The sequence below is a fragment of the Liolophura sinensis genome, chromosome 1, assembly GCF_032854445.1.
Source record: "Liolophura sinensis isolate JHLJ2023 chromosome 1, CUHK_Ljap_v2, whole genome shotgun sequence".
Classification (NCBI taxonomy): domain Eukaryota; kingdom Metazoa; phylum Mollusca; class Polyplacophora; order Chitonida; family Chitonidae; genus Liolophura; species Liolophura sinensis.
This window is the reverse complement of record NC_088295.1, coordinates 89,654,113-89,673,545: the sequence shown is the minus strand read 5'-3', so window position 1 is coordinate 89,673,545 and position 19,433 is coordinate 89,654,113. Positions and strand designations below refer to the sequence as shown.

Sequence of the window (19,433 nt, the reverse complement as noted above, 5' to 3'; positions counted from 1 at the left end):
TAGCTGTGCACACATGTACATCTACGGGTGCATTATGCCATCATATAGGTAGCTGTGCACACATGTACATCTACGGGTGCATTATGCCGTCATATAGGTAGCTGTGCACACATGTACGCCTACGGGTGCATTATGTCGTCATATAGGTAGCTGTGCACACCTGTACATCTACAGGTGCATTATGCCGTCATATAGGTAGCTGTGCACACATGTACGTCTACGGGTGCATTATGCCGTCATATAGGTAGCTGTCCACACATGTACATCTACGGGTGCATTATGCCATCATATAGGTAGCTGTGCACACATGTATCTACGGGGGGCATTATGCCATCATATAGGTAGCTGTGCACACATGTACATGGATGCAGCCACTGTAAAGCAGTAGGCCTAGATACTGGAGTAATTAACTCCTGCCTGAATGAACAAAGGTGTGTGTGTCTGTGTTGGTAACATTTCAAGTAAGCACACACAGCTGGCAATGTACATATACAATGTAGTAACCTCCTTAACCAGCAATCCCATACCCACACCACCCTGACAATTTAACCAGTTCCCAAACAGAAACCATGGATGAGTCACACATGGGCACAAGGCAGGGACTTAATGCTCCCGAGGTGGGCTGGTGGGTGGTTATTCCCCACCCATCACAGCTAGAGAGCTTCATACATGGTACTAGAACAGCACATCATCTTCATCACCATATCTACCTGTACATCTATCAACAAGTATATGAACAGTACATGTATATCTGAGTATATCATGCATAGATACATATTGACACAATTTGCTACTTTATGTCCATTTATGGTGTACTGATATACAACACAAATGCATGTAACACAAACAGGATCAGGTCTCATTTGTATACTATAACCATCAGTATCTACAAACATTGTGACCATGGAAGGTTTATTACATGAATGTGTGATTGAATGGAAATGGGAAAAATACCATGGTGACAACAAAGTGCTAAAGCCTAAGATGGTGATGTGGAACTACAGGATCATGCACAATTTTGAGAACAAAGACAGTGTTTACAGGCGGCATGGTAGCTCGTCTGTGGCTGTCCAATTCTGGTGGTTTTGATGGGGAGCTGCGAGAGGCAGGCCCCCTCCCCCCAGCATACATTGACCTGCATGTTGGCAGAGGGCTGCTGTCAGAGCAGGCTGGCTGTAGCAGACAATTACGCAGTGGGGCAATCAGAGGGAAGCAGAGCTTCAGGTTCTCGCAGACTTCACTCAGAGGCAGCGAAGCCCCTGCACCGTCATCAATACACATCGATCAACGCCCTGGATAACCCAACACCCACTGGTTTGTTGCGTCTGCAATTTGGTGCAGCAGCGCCACAACACACAGGGCTTGGTAAATGTCTGACAAGATCTGCAGCATCTCCAGCACAGATGCACTCAGTGCTACAACTATAACACAGCTGCCAGGCGCCGCTACCAGTGCACAGCTGCGAGCCTCGATGCACACACATTTCCTACAGCCAACACTGGCAAAGATTGTAAGCTCCCATCCGGATACCTCTAACCTGGGCTAAAATGTCACCAGGACTGGCCAATGCAACCGGAGTGATTCAATACGTACATATCATATGAAACCTGACAACTGTGATCATACCACATGCATATGTATAGTACTGAATTTTCAGTAAGGCTATGAATATGATGTAGGTCTTCAATCAAGGTCAGTTTCAGGTGAATGTATTAAAGATGAACATTACCTCATAAAACACGCTTCCTTTATGTAGTCCACTGTAAATTTACCATTCTTACAGAAATGAAAGTTACACAACATACAGCATTAAAGCAACTGTGAAAAATATTCACTCCATTTTACAAATGCACATGAGTACAGATACACTGATAATTTCTTGGCCCGTCTATTTTCACACCGTCATGAAGATCTGTGTTCCATGAGATACTGTAAGGAGAGGAATCATTGTGATGCCTGTCATTTACACATTACTTATGATACCACTCCTCTACACCCTCTCTATTTATCCCAATGATCACTTAACATGTATAACCACATCATCACTACTCCAGTTATACTAGAGCCTAGTCATGTGACCTCCACCAATCAATCACCCACAACAAGCCAGCATTCCATTGGCTGCTGTGTCGGGGAACACCCGCCCATCACATGATCAAGATTGGGACCTGTTTTCCCATGACAGCAGGTTGTAGGGAAGGATAACTATTTCCATGGGGTTCCAGAGAGGGGTATCTGTTGTGCAGTCAGTCTGATGTTGACATTAACACAGTTTAGACTGAGGGAAGGCTATTTGAGTCAGTCTGTATTGACCAGTGTGGGGACAGGTATGTGACCAATAGGTCCTACAAAGGACCTGTCCAGTAGAGATCTAAACTACAGCTAACTAGTCGGGAAGGTGGAAAAAGGTCTTATTGTGGCATGTCCCCTCATCCCCCCATCTACCCCCATGCAAGGCAACCCATACAAATCCACACAAAACACTGAGTAATAACTCTAAATAAAATACTGCCTATACCATGCTGTTCTACAATATCTAGCTTGAGAGTACACAAAAGCAAACAAAAAATACATGTACACCTGCATAAGTTCAAGATGTGTGTAGCTTTATGCCAGAGAAATCATTCCAATTTATTTTATTTCTACTTTTGTTTCAAGCAACTGAAAAATTGCTACCCATAAATGTATTCATAAAGCTACCCACCCAAGTATATACATGTACACGTCATTGGAACAACTGAGAAATGAGCTTTACCCCTCCTCTAGGGCCTCTTTCGACATGCCAGCCAGCCAGCTCCAGTTGTGTGAGAGTGGAGCAGTTTGGTTTTACACACTCACACACATACATGTACAGACCATCACCATCAGCTACACCTCACACACCACCTCACACACCCAGTTACACCATGCCTTCTGCAACAAAGACTGACATACATTCCCTGAGCTGGACAGTGGGCTGGTAAATCACAGACATCTATGTAACAGCAATGTGGTCAGAGCCCACAGACCATAGTAGACAAGGGCCACTACCAGCAGGGTGCTCAAACAAGAGCAAGTAGCAGGCTGTAGACAGCTGTCTACTGCCACCGTCCCTAGCCGCCAACTTTGAACATTCTTACTATATAAATCAATACTAATTGTGGCATAATTACTTTCAATTCAGCCGCCTACTTTTGAATTCTAATTCTAAATGAAAACCCTGTACCCGTGAGAATAACGGTGGACAGTATGTTTACCCATCCCTCTACTGACACTTAATACACTGACAGAGATGAGGCAAGATTCAACCAGCAGGGTGTTATGATCACAAACCAACCACACAACACAATGCCAAACTTGTGTACATGGACAGCTGTAGATCTACACAGCACTGTGCTGAGGCTTATAACACACTGAAAGAGATGAGGCAAGAGTCAACCAGCAGGTTGTTATGACCATAAATCAAACAAACAACACACTTCCACACTTGTATAGATACACATTTCCCTGTGCTGAGGTTTAATACACTGACAGCTCTAAGTGAGGCAAGAGTCAACCAGCAAGTTGTCACAATCACAGGTCAACCAGACATCCCACATGTACAAGTTTTGTGTACATGTACTGAATCTATTCTGTATGACCATATAATGCAGAATAGAATTCGAATATACATGTAACACTAGGAGGTGTGGTCTAAACCCTCTGGTGACATCAAAGGACACGTATGTGTACATGTATGCCTTGTGGAATACTGGATGTATGTCATTTGCCAGTGGACTAAACATGTGCATTTGTGCGCATGCAATGTGGGCTTCAGCGTTTATCATTATAACGAGTGACGAATCATAACTCCTCACACCCAGCGACAAATAACCGTCCTGTAATCATCGTACCTGAGCAGCACATTTGTTCATTTGATTGTTCTTTCACCTCTTACCCTGAAAGAGCCCTGAATTTTCCATTTATATGATGGGGGTGAATTTCATGGGTGAAGGAAACTGTGTAGTTCCTGGTGTAAACCACCGATATTTGGCAAGTTACTGAAGAACTTTCTCACATGTGATTCAAACATACAGGTAAGCACATCATTTTGGTGGAAGGAAATTGCTCTTGAACACACATTAGATTGAGCGCATGGCCACATGAGTGTCATCGACGGGTTATTGTCATTCAGAGCAGGGGAATGATGTACAGTACAAGTTTTTGTACAAATGTATTCTCTCTGAATACTACACATTTTGCCATGTACATGTATACACACTGCACACAAGACTACAATACATGTACATTGACACATCAAGGTGTAATTCCCCCATACCCAGGGGCAGATCCAGCCTCCAGTTCACCTCAACAATACATAGATGTAGATACCCACACACATTTACATGAAGTCTGAATTAATTTATATCAGCTTTTGTTTTTTTGTGTACTATAACAAGCATGTATTCCTCATCAATACTGTCAAGTACAGGACTCACTTTCTCCCATACGAATGTGTGCGGATCTACAATGAATGCCTACAGTCCTACATGTAAAGATACAGGGAACGTACATGAAGGGTTTCAGTTTGGGCATGGCCAATATCAAGGCAGCAGTAGGCAACACCATTCACAGCCAGCCATAGGCCAACTGAGGAAATGGAACTGAGCACAATGACAACCTGGGAGGCTGTGTACATGTACATGTCCAACAGGCCCTTGATATGTACAGGAATCAGGGGAACTATTCCTTCTATGATACATGTGTGTACAGTGTATGTGCGTCTTCATGCAAAAATGAATGTCCTTTCAGGTAAATGTATACTCTATGTACATACATGTATATGCATACACCAACAATTATGTAACAACAAAATTTTATAATTTATATATATATATATATATATATATATATATATATATATATGGGCCTCCGTGGCACAGTTGGTTAGCGCGCTAGCGAAGCGTAATGACCAGGAGTCTCTCACCAATGCAGTCGCTGTGAGTTCAAGTCCACCGCATGCTGGCTTCCTCTCCAGTCGTAAGTGGAAGGTCTTACAGCAACCTGCGGATGGTCGTGGGTTTCCCCGGGTTGTGCCCGGTTTCCACTCACCATAATGCTTGCCGCCGTCGTATAAGTGAAATATTTGTGTGAATTAAATATTAAGTGAATTTACGGCGTAAAACACCAATCAAATAAATAAATAAATATATACATATATATATGAGATTGGCTTTTAAATGCAGTGCTCTTGTATTTTCCAGTTTATAATTGATGTCTGTTGTGTTTATTGGTGCAGTACTCCAGGTTGCCCGAGGCCAAGCCACCAACCTTGACTTCAATAACACCAGTTAAGCTCTTCACAGGGCAAATGAATTCAGAATGCAACTCTCATTGTGACTTTACATGAGCATGAACCAAAAAATGTGGAAAACCAAGCAGATTCTCATAAAAATAATTTTCAAAATGTTCAAGTGTTCAACATTTCAGTTCCTATCTGTACTGTAGCTCATTGGGACAAGTAGACATGAGCTAGACATTTATGACAGGTACTCCATACAGATACATACATGTACATTCATGGAACCCTTCACTTGGAGCAAAGGCTTTGTGATTCTTGCTTAAAGCTAGATTCTGGTGGATTCCCGCAAAGACAATTTACAGACATACATTTGGATTCAGGCAAAAAAAAAAGGATAGAAAAGAAAAGGAGGCCTTTCTTTATGATTTACACTGTTAAAGGATCAACATGTAGATCTGGGCCAATGTACCTGTGCACTGTGCACATAATATTACATGACTGTACTGCTAGAGGCATATGTACATGTATGTAAGTACAAGGTGTACCAAGTGACATGTACATATCACAGGTCACTACAATTAACTGATGGCCATGTTTGTAAACACAAGGCAATCAATGACAAACAATCATACATCTCTGTGTTTGTGTACAGTTACAATGTTGATTAACATATAAATCCTTGCCAGTGCATACCAGCATGGATAACAACAAATGTGCAAGTGTGGTGGTACATGTATGTAGTCAGTTGCTGGGCGTGGGGGTGAGGGAGGGGGTGGGGGGTGTGAGTAGATGGTGTTATGATGCCAATCTTAAAAATTTCTTGTTGGGGTGTGGGGTGGGGGGGGTGGGGGTGGGGGGGGGGGGGGTGGGGGGTGTGGAATCCAATCCAATTCTGTCAACAAATACCCCAATTCTTCTAATTTTTGGGACACCTGGTCTGCTCTATGTGACCAAAATACATGTAGTGATCGAATGATCAACATATTCATATCTCTACTTTCCCCAAGACGGAGAGAGAAATATAATTGCTTCCAGCACTGCTCATATCTGTCCCAAAAATTAGAAGAAATAGGGATACTGTATTTATGTAGATTGTTAGTGAATTTTTATTTTTATTCTGGCTAATGAATTTTAAGGGATTTCAAAGTAATTACGAGTAAATCTAACGACGCGAGCAAAAGGAATAGGGCCTTTTTTGGGATCAGGTTACCCCCATTGAATATATCTTTAATACTGGCCTGATTTGATGGCCAGAAAAATCCACAAAGTTTCTGACATTATGCCAGGTACACAAGTAAATTTCACATGTGAAATTTTGCAGCAAAACATCCTGTTTGTGTATCTAAAATGCAAAGAAAATACTCTTTTCAATACATGTGGAGGTGGTCATTGGTCAAGCCTAGATTTGTACATTAACACTCAAACTTTGACAGATAGTACTGTTCATACTCAACACACTTTTACATGTCACTGTAATTGTAACTTGTCTTTCAGTTTTGATTAGTGTGCAAAATTCCGCACATAGGAGTTAAAACTTCAATATCAAAATATCAAACAAAAAAAACAACAAAAATATGAGGTGTATGTACATGGACAACTCAAATTGTAATAAAAACTGCGTGATGTCGTAGTATTCCAACACTGCCACACATTTATAGATCTATACTATACATCCTATCCAATGTCACACAGTTTTAGAGTTGAAACCACATCATAACACGTACACACGCTAGCTACAGTAAAATACCAAAACTCAAGTTATTTCATATCTCCAAGATGGAAATGCTATACACCAAACTCAACATTACATGTACCTATTTTCCACATGTACACATTATATATATGTAGACATATAGGCCTACATATGCACTGACATGAATACTGGTATCTAGGAGTACAACACATGATACTAAAAGTGTAAAAAAGTTAATACAGTTTGGATGTTAAAATACCCACCCACCACTGGTTACCTAGCCCTTGCAAAATCACAGGTCCGATATATAATGTGTGGGCAGTGAGTTGTATTACTTGTGTACAGGGTATATAGCCCATCTACTTGGATGCTGACATTCTTAAGGTGTCCGTGTACATGTATTATGATCAGAGAGGTCCCCCGATATTGGCTGTGTGGTCACAGGGCTCACATGTTCTATAATGTGCAATGTTCTAGAAAAGGTCAGAGCTCTACTGACAGTGGGCAGGTGTTTGGGACTGCTAGCATTATCATCCTCTCCCCTGAGATGTCACCACATTGTGAAGCACCCACACAGTTTCTCCATGTAAACAAGAGGACACTGAACCCAACCCCCTTCCCATCAATGTCTTTTGGACTTGACATTTTTATACACTTCTGTCTTGATCGCTGTCTAATGAAACAGACACCAGATGTGACTAAAACTTCACTGCTCCACAGGTGGGTTACATGCACGAAGGACCCTTCCCTACCAAGTTGGTGGACAGACTGATGAGATTTATAATGTTCTTTTACAGGCCAGAAATTGTATTGTTTACAACACTGACCACAATGCTTTGACTGTTATCATCCAAACACAGTGTACTACATCTGTAACAAAGCTCACAAACAACTCCTTTTTTGCCTCTTAACCCTTTCTGCATACATGTACATGTATAAACTGTGGTTTCTTTCTTCCAGGCATTGTGAGAGGCCCATTGATCTCCAAGACTTCCACATTCCTATCAAATAAAACTGTACGTTGGTTAACTGACTGATTTTTTAATTGATCGACTCCTGTTTAATGCCACTCATTGTGCCACCAGTATATGTACAATGGATTTTGGTAAAAAACTAAGAACTTTCCACACCGACACATAACATACAGAGTTTGACTTACAAAGTGTATACTATACTGCGACAAGTCAGATCACAGCCACAGCAGAATGAGTTGCGAGAACAATGGTGGCAAGGAAATCTAAACTCCAGGAGTCAGTGACTGAACCGCCGCCTTGTGTTTTAAGTGACTGTGAGACAAGTAGATGTACAATGTACAACCGCATCATTGATCAAAGTTCTGTAATTTATGTCCTGTATACCTGTACAAGTTTGTGTGATCCACATGTTTACGCTTTAGTTTACACATAGATTTTACATAAATATATGACAGTATGTCCATGAAAATACAAGGACCTGTACTATAGATGCACTGTATCTTTCAGCAGAAAAAACAACACCATCAGCCTAACTTACCATGTGCATTGTGAATATCTTGGATGTCAGAATCACAGGTTTAGGTTAAACTAAACATAGTGAATGTCAGTCTTTTACAGACCATATAAGGGTACAGTGTACACGCACATGCAGTCTGTTACAGACCATATAATGGTACAGTGTACACGCACATGCAGTCTATTACAGACCATATAAGGGTACAGTGTACACGCACGTGCAGTCTGTTACAGACCATATAAGGGTACAGTGTACACGCACATGCAGTCTGTTACAGACCATATAATGGTACAGTGTACATGTACATGCAGTCTATTACAGACCATATAAGGGTACAGTGTACACGCACATGCAGTCTGTTACAGACCATATAATGGTACAGTGTACACGCACATGCAGTCTGTTACAGACCATATAAGGGTACAGTGTACACGCACATGCAGTCTGTTACAGACCATATAAGGGTACAGTGTACACACACATGCAGTCTTTTACAGACCATATAAGGGTACAGTGTACACGCACATGCAGTCTGTTACAGACCATATAATGGTACAGTGTACACGCACATGCAGTCTATTACAGACCATATAAGGGTACAGTGTACACGCACGTGCAGTCTGTTACAGACCATATAAGGGTACAGTGTACACGCACATGCAGTCTGTTACAGACCATATAATGGTACAGTGTACATGTACATGCAGTCTATTACAGACCATATAAGGGTACAGTGTACACGCACATGCAGTCTGTTACAGACCATATAATGGTACAGTGTACACGCACATGCAGTCTGTTACAGACCATATAAGGGTACAGTGTACATGTACATGCAGTCTTTGACAGACCATATAAGGGTACAGTGTACACACACATGCAGTCTGTTACAGACCATATAATGGTACAGTGTACATGCACATGCAGTCTATTACAGACCATATAATGGTACAGTGTACACGCACATGCAGTCTGTTACAGACCATATAATGGTACAGTGTACATGCACATGCAGTCTATTACAGACCATATAAGGGTACAGTGTACACGCACATGCAGTCTGTTACAGACCATATAAGGGTACAGTGTACACACACATGCAGTCTGTTACAGACCATATAAGGGTACAGTGTACATGTACATGCAGTCTGTTACAGACCATGTCACGGTACAGTGTATTCACACATGCAATCTGTTACAGACCATATAACAGTGAACATGGCTATGTTTATTGGGTTTTATTCATGTCAATGATGGCCAATACATTTTTTTGTGTTTTTTTGATAGCCCTCCACTCATCTTTTTCAGCATTCATGGTCGTTCTCTGCACCTACACAGTATTAAGTAGGATATGTACATGTGTGCAGGTAGTTTGGCCAGCCTCCAGAAAATTCATGAATGCAATCCACATCTTATTCAAAGCAAGTAAATAAGAGTACATTATCTTAGCCTACGTGTACCTAACTTTGGTGTGTGTCTGTGAGTTAAAGTTGAGGAAAACTGATGCCAACAATAAATACCTGTGTATGTTTGACTGTACATGCACACACATATTTGTATGCATGTACTACCCTAAATGACCTAAAATTTCGACCTGAAAAGTGCATTTTGGAGACAAATAAATGTCGTAAGATATTACTTTCAGTGCCGAAATATGTACCTGGGTTTTTTTCTTTCAGAGTATGATATCCTCCTTCAAACAAAACTGAAGACACCTATATAAGATCAATACAACTCCCACAATCGGGACAAATGAGCAACTTAGTCCTGTCGTTTACAAAGGTGTGTGTACATTTACATTTATCTAAACTACTTATAAAACCCATGTACATTGTCAATATTTCATAATCTGTTTAATCAAAAGGTTCAATGTTCACTTGGGACAAAGTCGGTGAATTCCTACATGTAAACACAATGCATAGGTTCAGCATAATAATCGTCAGCATAAATGTACAGTACGTTAACTTATTATGATCCTGCAAACACTCGATCAGATCTGCTCCCTGTGGTGTGTCACAATAGTGCCTCCACAGTTGAAATGTACAGTACATGTTAACTTATTATGATCCTGCAAACATTCGATCAGATCTGCTCCCTGTGGTGTGTCACAATAGTGCCTCCACAGTTGAAATACTGAAATCCTGCAAATACTCGATCAGATCTGTTCCCTCTGGTTTGTCACAATAGTGCTGCCACAGTTGAAATGTACAGTACATGTTACCTTATTATGATCCTGCAAACATTCAATCAGATCTGCTCCCTGTTGTGTGTCACAATAGTGCCTCCACAGTTGAAATGTACGGTACATGTTAACTTATTATGATCCTGCAAACATTCGATCAGATCTGCTCCCTGTGGTGTGTCACAATAGTGCCTCCACAGTTGAAATACTGAAATCCTGCAAATACTCGATCAGATCTGTTCCCTCTGGTTTGTCACAATAGTGCTGCCACAGTTGAAATGTACAGTACATGTTAACTTATTATGATCCTGCAAACACTCGATCAGATCTGCTCCCTGTGGTGTGTCACAATAGTGCCTCCACAGTTGAAATCTACAGTACATGTTAACTTATTATGATCCTGCAAACATTCGATCAGATCTGTTCCCTGTGGTGTGTCACAATAGTGCCTCCACAGTTGAAATGTATAGTACATGTTAACTTATCATGATCCTGCAAATATTCGATCAGATCTGCTCCCTGTGGTTCCACAGTTGGGATGTGCAATGCATGCAGTCAGGAGATAAACCATTCTGTATAAGACAGGTCGCCAATCATTACACAGAGAAAGATGAAAGATTACAATAATGGATTAAACATTGATCTTGAGGAGATATTGTAAATGCAAGCTGAAGTATTTTGGTGAGTACTTTTTAAAATGGGAGGTGTAAACCTCTACATGTAGTTCCTCACCAGTTTCCTAACCACCTTTTTTCACAATTTCTTGAATAAACCAGTTATGAAAACAGTGAACAACACATTCTGATGACTTTTATGATGAATCAGTTGGTGAAGATACATGTAGATGCTGGGTACACTGTAAAAAGCTACGATTGTACAGAGTACTAGTAACATAAACTACATCTATAAAGGTGGGCAGACTTTAATGTGTACATGTAACTGTACTCACCATCATGATCCTGCCCAGAGGCCACCTCTATTCCCACAAAGGAGCTCTGCTTCATCTCATTCCCAATGGGCATAACAGGCAGGAGGGATGTGGGAGCTGGGTGCACAGCCACTGTCTGGTAGGGGACATGCTGGGAATGACTTGGTGACACTGCTTCACTGGTCACACTATGAAGGTCAGTTGAGATGGCCACTGGTTGTCCAGGCTGCACATGAACATGAGCACTCTGTACAGACCCTGTGGACTGAATGACACCCCTCTGCTGTGCACCTGGGGGAGGCACACTTACAGGTGCAGTAGTGACGATGTCCATGGGAGTGGAGTGAGCCACGCCCAAGTTCTGTGGCAGAATCACCGAGCTGACATTAGGGGCAGGGGGTGACTGAAGGCTCTGCTGTAGCAGACTGTGGCGATTCCGAGGTTTGCTTGGGGTCGCAGAAGGCTGGCTAGGGACACTAAGGGCACTAGTTTCTGGTTTGTAGCCAGTTGTGACCGGCGACTTTACACTTTGTTCTGAGGATAAAGCACTAGAGGAGAGTCTTTGCTGAATGGCTGATGTAATGGCATGTTGAGACGTGGGGTGGAAAGCAGACCTTCCTCGAGTGTGGTCGGGCTCCTGAGAACTCGACCCTCGTTGTCCCATTGAGGTAGGGGTAAGCACATCTATCCCGGAGTCCCCTCCCTCACTGCGACTCTGCTCGTGCTTGAGGAAGCTCTCAATGCGATGCTTGCTGCTCCTTATGTTGGGCGAGACATGCTGGTCGCTGGGACTGATCTGAGACCCACCCCCGGGCATGGGGAATGTTGCTGGGGAGCCATGAGGATGCTGCGGGGTTACAGGCGATATGAGTTCTGAGGATGAGCTGCCTGACTTAGCAGAGGCTGAGCTCCAGTGTCTTGATGGGGAGCCCAACACAGAGGCATGGTGATGGGTGTGAGACTGGGGGGAGATTGGCGTGAACGTGGCCCCTCCTCCCCGGTACGCAAGGTGGCAGGTGGGGGACTGGCCCTGTAACAGATGAGGGGACGGGCCAGGAGACATGGCAGGTGTTGTTGATCGTGAGTTCCCCAAGCACACCAACATGTTTGCAGCCTCTTTCTCATCAAAGTTACTCTGAGACCTGCGCTCAGGATCAAACTCACTTTCTCTGGAAGTCTCCTCCCATTCATACTGCCCGTCTTTACTGCCCCCCGGGAAGGTCAAGGCTGTGCGAAGGCTCTTCCCCTTAAGTGACAAGTGCCTAGAGCAGTATCCTCGACGCTGAGACTCCTTGGCACACCCCTCCTTAGAACATAGCCGCCGCCACTGCTTCCCATTGAATTTTTTCCGCACTCCGTTGGGAGTAGAGACAACATCTCCCTTTTTGTACTTGGTTGGATTTGGGGATCTTGGCGTACTTGAGCGATTACTTTCAATTGAAGTTGTACTTCGACTTCTGGCCATTTCCCTCTTTTTCAATGGCTGTTTACTTTTGTCTCGACCATTCTTGGACTGAGCTGAGGCTGGAGTGGCGCTGCCAGACCGAGGTGTGCTCATGCCAGAGGAATTGAAATTCACATTTTCCTCCTTCATTTCATCTTCTGAGGAATCATAGTCTGATTTCATCTCAAAGCTTTCTGTCCTGGATGGTGTCCGTCCAGCAGACAGCATCACCGTAGACATCTGACCAGATGGACCAGAGGCTGTTGGGATGGGCGAGGCCATAACAAGAGGAGGTATTGGAGTGCGTACCTCATCACAAGGCTCTTCCAAGTCCTCAAACCAGGGTGGCTGTAAGAGACGAATGTGGGCTCTTGGGGCCAGAATTTCCTTCTCCTTTCCAGCAGGTGCTGAAGTCAGTTTGATCTTGTAGCTTGGCGGTTTCTTTTCCAGGACAATTCCCTCATAGAACAAGTTCTCCTCAGAGCTAATCCGCACACACACATGCACCCCAACGTTCATCATGATTGCCATAGGACAATAATCGCTTATCACCAGAGGAAGTTTGGAATCAACAACATCATTTATCAACACTTCTGTCTTTTCTCCATCAAAAAGAATTCCCACATGACGACCCTGCTTTATTGTCTGTATACATCCTGGCTGAAAAATGCCATTTCTGCGAGCAAGAACTCTCTGGTTCTTCCAGTCCTGCAAGTCAATGGCAGGTCGCTTGGCTGGGGGCGGCGGTGGACTGGCTTCTCTCTCAAAACTACTCCCTTTTCTCTTTTTGGGAGGCTTAGCAATAGGTTTCTTGTTTTCAAGAGTCTCACAGACCTCTGCACTATCTGCACGAACAGGTGTAGAAGACGAAGACATGCTTACTGTGGAGGATTCAGCAGGGGGCGGAGGACTCGCTGCCTTCTTGCTGGCTCGATTTGATGCCTTATTGGCTGATTTTTTGGAGTCTCCATCTTTGTTAGAGTTGTTTCTGGCACTATGTCGTCTACCCACAGCATCTGTCTCACCTGGGGAGCATGCAGTGGTCGAGGGAATTGGTTTAGGGGCTTTCTGTGTAAGTGCACTCTGCGAAGGCGACTCTTCAACACTGTCTGTGGCCCCAGTGTTTCGTCGCTTGGATTTTGCTCTAGTGGATGTGGGAGATGAACTGTTAGATCTTCCACGCCGGACACGTCCTTCTCCACGACGATTCATAATGCACTTAAACTACTCATAGCTTTTGAACCTGTGAAAAACATAGAATATGTTGTAGGAAAACACGAAAACACGAAAATTTTCTGCAAGGGAACACATCTAACATGCAGCACTATCTACTCTTGAAGCAGGGGACTAAGTACCCAATGCCAAGAACAAGTATGTGTGCACTGTAATAATGTAAAATGAGTCTCTCCTGCATTTCACTCAGAAAAATGAGAGGTAAACTGTTTGACCAGATGCCTGTAAAATGTGAACTTGCAACAGAAAATTCAAAGCCGTAAAGATATGACATTTGTAATGCTTCTGGCCATGTTGCAACTCCATGACATGCATCACTAAGTTACAAAGGCGACTGAAAGTCAACTTTAGATGAGCATTTACATGTACATGTTATTATGGAATGTGAATAACATGTATACATATTGTTTGAATAAGTGTATAATGTTCTTGCAACAAAATCAGCATATTATCCGCAGATCTTGTTGGAAGGGGAAAATGAGAATGCATGTTCATGTCAATAAACACAACACACTTCCCGTGTCACTGCAAGACTCAAGTGTGGAAATCCTGTGCCAAGTTTTTGTTCAAAATCAATCCTTAAATTCAATTAATAAATTATCATTCCATTTCTCAACATTTGTACAAAAGAAAAAAAAGATGTTCGATGTAATTTGGAAATCAAACTTAATTATTTCTTGGTGGTTTAACTTCAGTAGCTTACTTATTTGTTGACTGTCTACATGACCATGCACAGTACATGTGATATAATTTCATACAAATAAAATACTGTAGATGGATAAATGTATACAAGATGATTTTCTGAGGATATAAATCATAAATGTTATATTTACGGCTTTTGAAAATGATGAATTGTGAAAATATTGCTAGATTCAGAAAATAGTAACAAGTTGTGAAAATACAAATAGTTTGACAAATGCAAGTAAAGCTGTAAGAGAGAAAAATTCTTACGTAAATTCTTATGTAAATCAATTGTGCACATAAGTGTTTAACCATCACACAAAGTCTAGAAGCTACGTGTACATGTACAAAGGAAAATGGTGAGTTCAGGAAGAGTACAGCCTTACAGAAGCCAACTGATGTGCATGTCATCGGCTAGGTCAGGTACAAAAAAAGTAAAGTCTGCTAAGGTACCAGTCCTGTCACACCTACAGGGAAGCTCTGACATCCCCATTACGCTACAGCACAGCGTCAATGACTGTCAAACCACATGTTGCGGCCATGTTGAATGGTGACCCAGATATTTCAGATATTCTTTCATGTGAAGTTAGGAAAACACCAGGTTGAATCTACGGCCAGGTCCCTTGCATAGGACAGAACACTAGCAGTGAGAGCTGTCATCTGATGTGTTTTATTGATACAAATTTTTTTTTTTTTTCTGTCAATCTTTCCTTTCTTTCTTAACACGCACATATATGAATAAAAAAAAAAAAGAAAAGAAAAAAAAGGTCATACTTTTGCACAGTTTGAATCAATTCTGATATAAGCTTATCCCGCTTCCTACGTTTTCTACCCAGCACAAAATAGGCACATGTAGTTAGTGAAGCATAACCTCCATTGACACAAAACTATAAATACACCCGACTGTCATTCCCTGTACACTAGTTACTGCCAGGCCTATCCACTGTCTCTACCTCAGTCACTGTCCGAAGGAAGAACACAAATTTATAACACTAACAAATAGTCTACAAGCATTACAAATATGTTAAAAAAAAAAAAAAAAAAAAAAAAAATCCTGTTTCAGATACTGCAAGTAAATATAACTCTTCTGGACTCGTCTACCTTTCCATGATTTGCACTGATGCGAAAGTTGAAATTCAAAGGGATGTTTCATAATATTTATAACCTGGGCCCTCTTTCACGAGGGAAATATGATTTACGAAGTTTTGTGGGTGTCCCCAGAATGTCAAGTTTACATACGTGTAAGTTGGCTTTCGCATAACACATAGTTTAAAATGACGTTCTACATTCTGATTCATTACCTCCACCAACAAGAAAGGATAATTTAGTACAAGATGATTAGGACTTTATGTACAATACATGCAAATCTCTAAAACTTTAGAATGTTATTCATTCCTATACACACCTTTGTTACTATCCGAACGTCCTTCTTAATTATTACTAAATGGATATTGTTCAGGCTTTCATACAAGATGGTGTTGTTCAGTGTTGCATCTGCGATTAGGACAGTCTGTCTTATGGTCAAATGTGTGTTATGACTGAAAGTTAAGAAAGGTATTTTCTGATCACAGCATGACTCTTGGGTGTACTAGAGCTACAAAAAACATTTAAAGGGCTGTGTTATTTACTGTGCTGGTCCAAGAAAATTTATGGGAAGACAACTGAGACATGCTACTACAAGTTACAAAAGTTACAAATCTCATTACTGGACCCACTAATTCAGCCTGAATTAAGACTGCAACATTATTGCAATATTACATGAGGCCTATTTGTGATGGTCATATACATCTCTTCACTATATGTTACCAAGAACGTTAAACCAGGCACTTGCTGTGACTGCTTCAAAATGAGTACACCTCTTGTTCTTGTTCAAATTGACATTTCCATAACTTCACTTCATGGGAATTCTCGATAGAAGACATTCTTTAACTTGTAGGGTTTCACTGGTGAAATCACCCAAAGGGGCCATATATAATATTTATCACCGCATGTATAGACTGGGTGAAACATAAGTTATAGTGCTCTAACTGCCTCACAGGAATGTCTCACCAAACACTGTAGACAATGGACATGAATCCATCAAAGAACAGAGGCACAAGACTGCCTAGACGACCCCTACATGTACCAAGCATATATCACCTTATGATGGAGAACCAAGCCAAAAAAGAACAGTAAATGACCATTTTAATTAACTAATTTAATTAACCAAATTTAAATTAAATACACTAGTAAAAAGCTGAACCAAATATTAGGGAAATGACATTTAAATGTCATACTTACCATATCATGTAAATCTACCATATCTCCATAAAAAGATGGAGAGAAAAAAACAAACCGCCATATCTCTAAATTTAGGGCATCTGTGTAACCTGTACGTTGCTACATCCTATTATGGGGGGGGGGGAAGCAGACCTGTATGTGGTCATAAAACTGACACAGTAGGCCATTTGTCAGCTTGTTCGCTCCGAATGACATCATGTCCTCAAAAGCTATTTCTAAACTACATAAAAGGACGTTACTCTAGAAACTACAATTAAACACATTACAAACAATTAAAATACAGGTTTGAAGGAAAAGTAGACGGTTTCTAAATGGGTTGTAACAACACCAGGTCGTCATAACTTGCCATGAGCTGTGGGCCTTGGCTGTGTTGTGGCCGTCACACACATTCCAGTCTCGGCATACGAGACGATTTCACCACGTAGACCTCAGTTACTCCGGCATTCTTCCCAAACGGCAAATTACTCCGTACACTACGCTTCCAAACATTGCCCTCTCGCTGCAAAATGCATCCTAAAAACCAGCCCCCACTAATGAAACGAGCAACTACAAGTGTTTAAAGAGTGTCAACAATCACAAAACCATTCCGTTCATTCAGAACACTGATGAATTTCAACGGCATTTCGAAACGAGAGCGACCCCAGATCCCGGCTATTGTAAAATCTGTGGCCTCGAAATCGCGGCTCGATCGACAGGGGCGATGTCAGAGCTGCCGCAACTACCTCCAACTTTTGTCCCTCCTAGTTCCATTTCGTGGATTCACTTGAAGGAGTAAGATGGTCAAACATATGAAATGACTACTTATTTATCAACCTAGTAATACAAAGTTTGCAATAATGGTTGAAAAACTTACCAAAATGACGTAACTTTAAAGGCTCTCTAGTTCTTTACCTCCTCGCTGTAGAAAATAGTCCTGAGACTAAAAAAGGTGAATGAGCATATGCGTCGAAAAATTACGCGATGTTATTGGCTAAGCTTCAGTCACGTGGGCTTCATACAAAACAAGCTCAGGTGTGATTGGTCGATGCGTCTGACTGGGCTGGAGATACTGTTTATTCAGCGAGTATCTCAGACACTAGTAGTGAGTCTGCGAAAATTTCATGGCTTTCGTCTCTCTTTATTTGACAAGACAGCCACAAAAATTTGATTGCACAATACAGCATAGATGTTGGTCTATTATACTCGTACACGAAACTCATCTTTGCAACGCTATATTTGGAGAATTTTGTCAATTTGAGAGCAATCTGCACGATTTACTGTCCGTGTTCATAGGCACAGCCCCCAAAACGTCAACCTCGTAAACCTTGACCAATCACGCTTAGTAAAATGAGGCCAACTTCTTTATTTGGAAGATACGTCATCGGGCCGAGTGCGCGTCACTAGGTTACAGAATACGTTATCCACACTCCGGGGCCATCTCATAGACTGCCTGGGACTGGCTAGGTCAGGAACGGGTTTCATTGTAAAAGCCCTACAACAGCTGACAATGCCGAGGATGACTGAAAACGAGGCTGGCATGGTCGAAACTGGTGCACAGTAAAAATGGAGCCAAAAACAGTGATGATGTAAACACAGGCCTATGCATTCCATCCATTCTGCATTCTATCTTATCTTTAAGGGCTTTAATGGACATCTATATGGGAATATTAATATATTACCCATAATTCTGTGTCCACATATTTTGTCAACATCGAAAACCACGTTCCGGTCATCCATCATCGTAAATGAACACCCCGCTTTCCACCCACCATAATGCTGGCCGCCGTCTTATAAGTGAAATATTCTCGAGTGCGGCGTAAAACATCAAATAAATAAATAAATAAATCGTAAACGAACACATGAGAAGTGTTAAAAATAAATAAATAATAATAAAAAAATAATAAGTCCATGTTGGCCAGTTCATGTATGTGAACATACAATCTTTTGATTCTGTATTTTGTATTAATACATTTGTTCAAGATTATCACTTTTGTCTTACATTTAAATATAATCAGTTTTAAACGACGATGTTGATTACATGTATGTCGGTATAACTATGCGGATTAAATTAAGCCTATGTGTTAATGCCACCCTTATGGAAATCTTATACAGCGGCTTACGCAGGACGCCACGTAACATGACACAGCATATATGTTGATGAAGAAGACGCCATCGAAGTTCTTAGAGCTGAATTTAGCACATCTCCTCTGTGTGGGCCTTCACATAATACTATTGTCATTCAGAGACCATGTCACCATTTTT

General features: G+C 41.6%; 1 protein-coding gene across 1 annotated transcript in view; it reads right to left on the bottom strand.

Moving 5' to 3' along the window:
- LOC135465409 (protein capicua homolog) overlaps positions 1 to 18,099 on the bottom strand; it is a 36,488-nt gene extending 18,389 nt beyond the window's left edge. The window contains exons 1-2 of the mRNA XM_064742649.1: positions 18,046 to 18,099; positions 11,576 to 14,241 (exon numbers count right to left, since the gene is read on the bottom strand). Coding sequence (XP_064598719.1) covers positions 11,576 to 14,210 — 2,635 coding nt within the window. The 5' untranslated portion in view covers positions 14,211 to 14,241; positions 18,046 to 18,099. The remainder of the gene's footprint in view (positions 1 to 11,575; positions 14,242 to 18,045) is intronic.
- Positions 18,100 to 19,433: the final 1,334 nt, after the last annotated feature.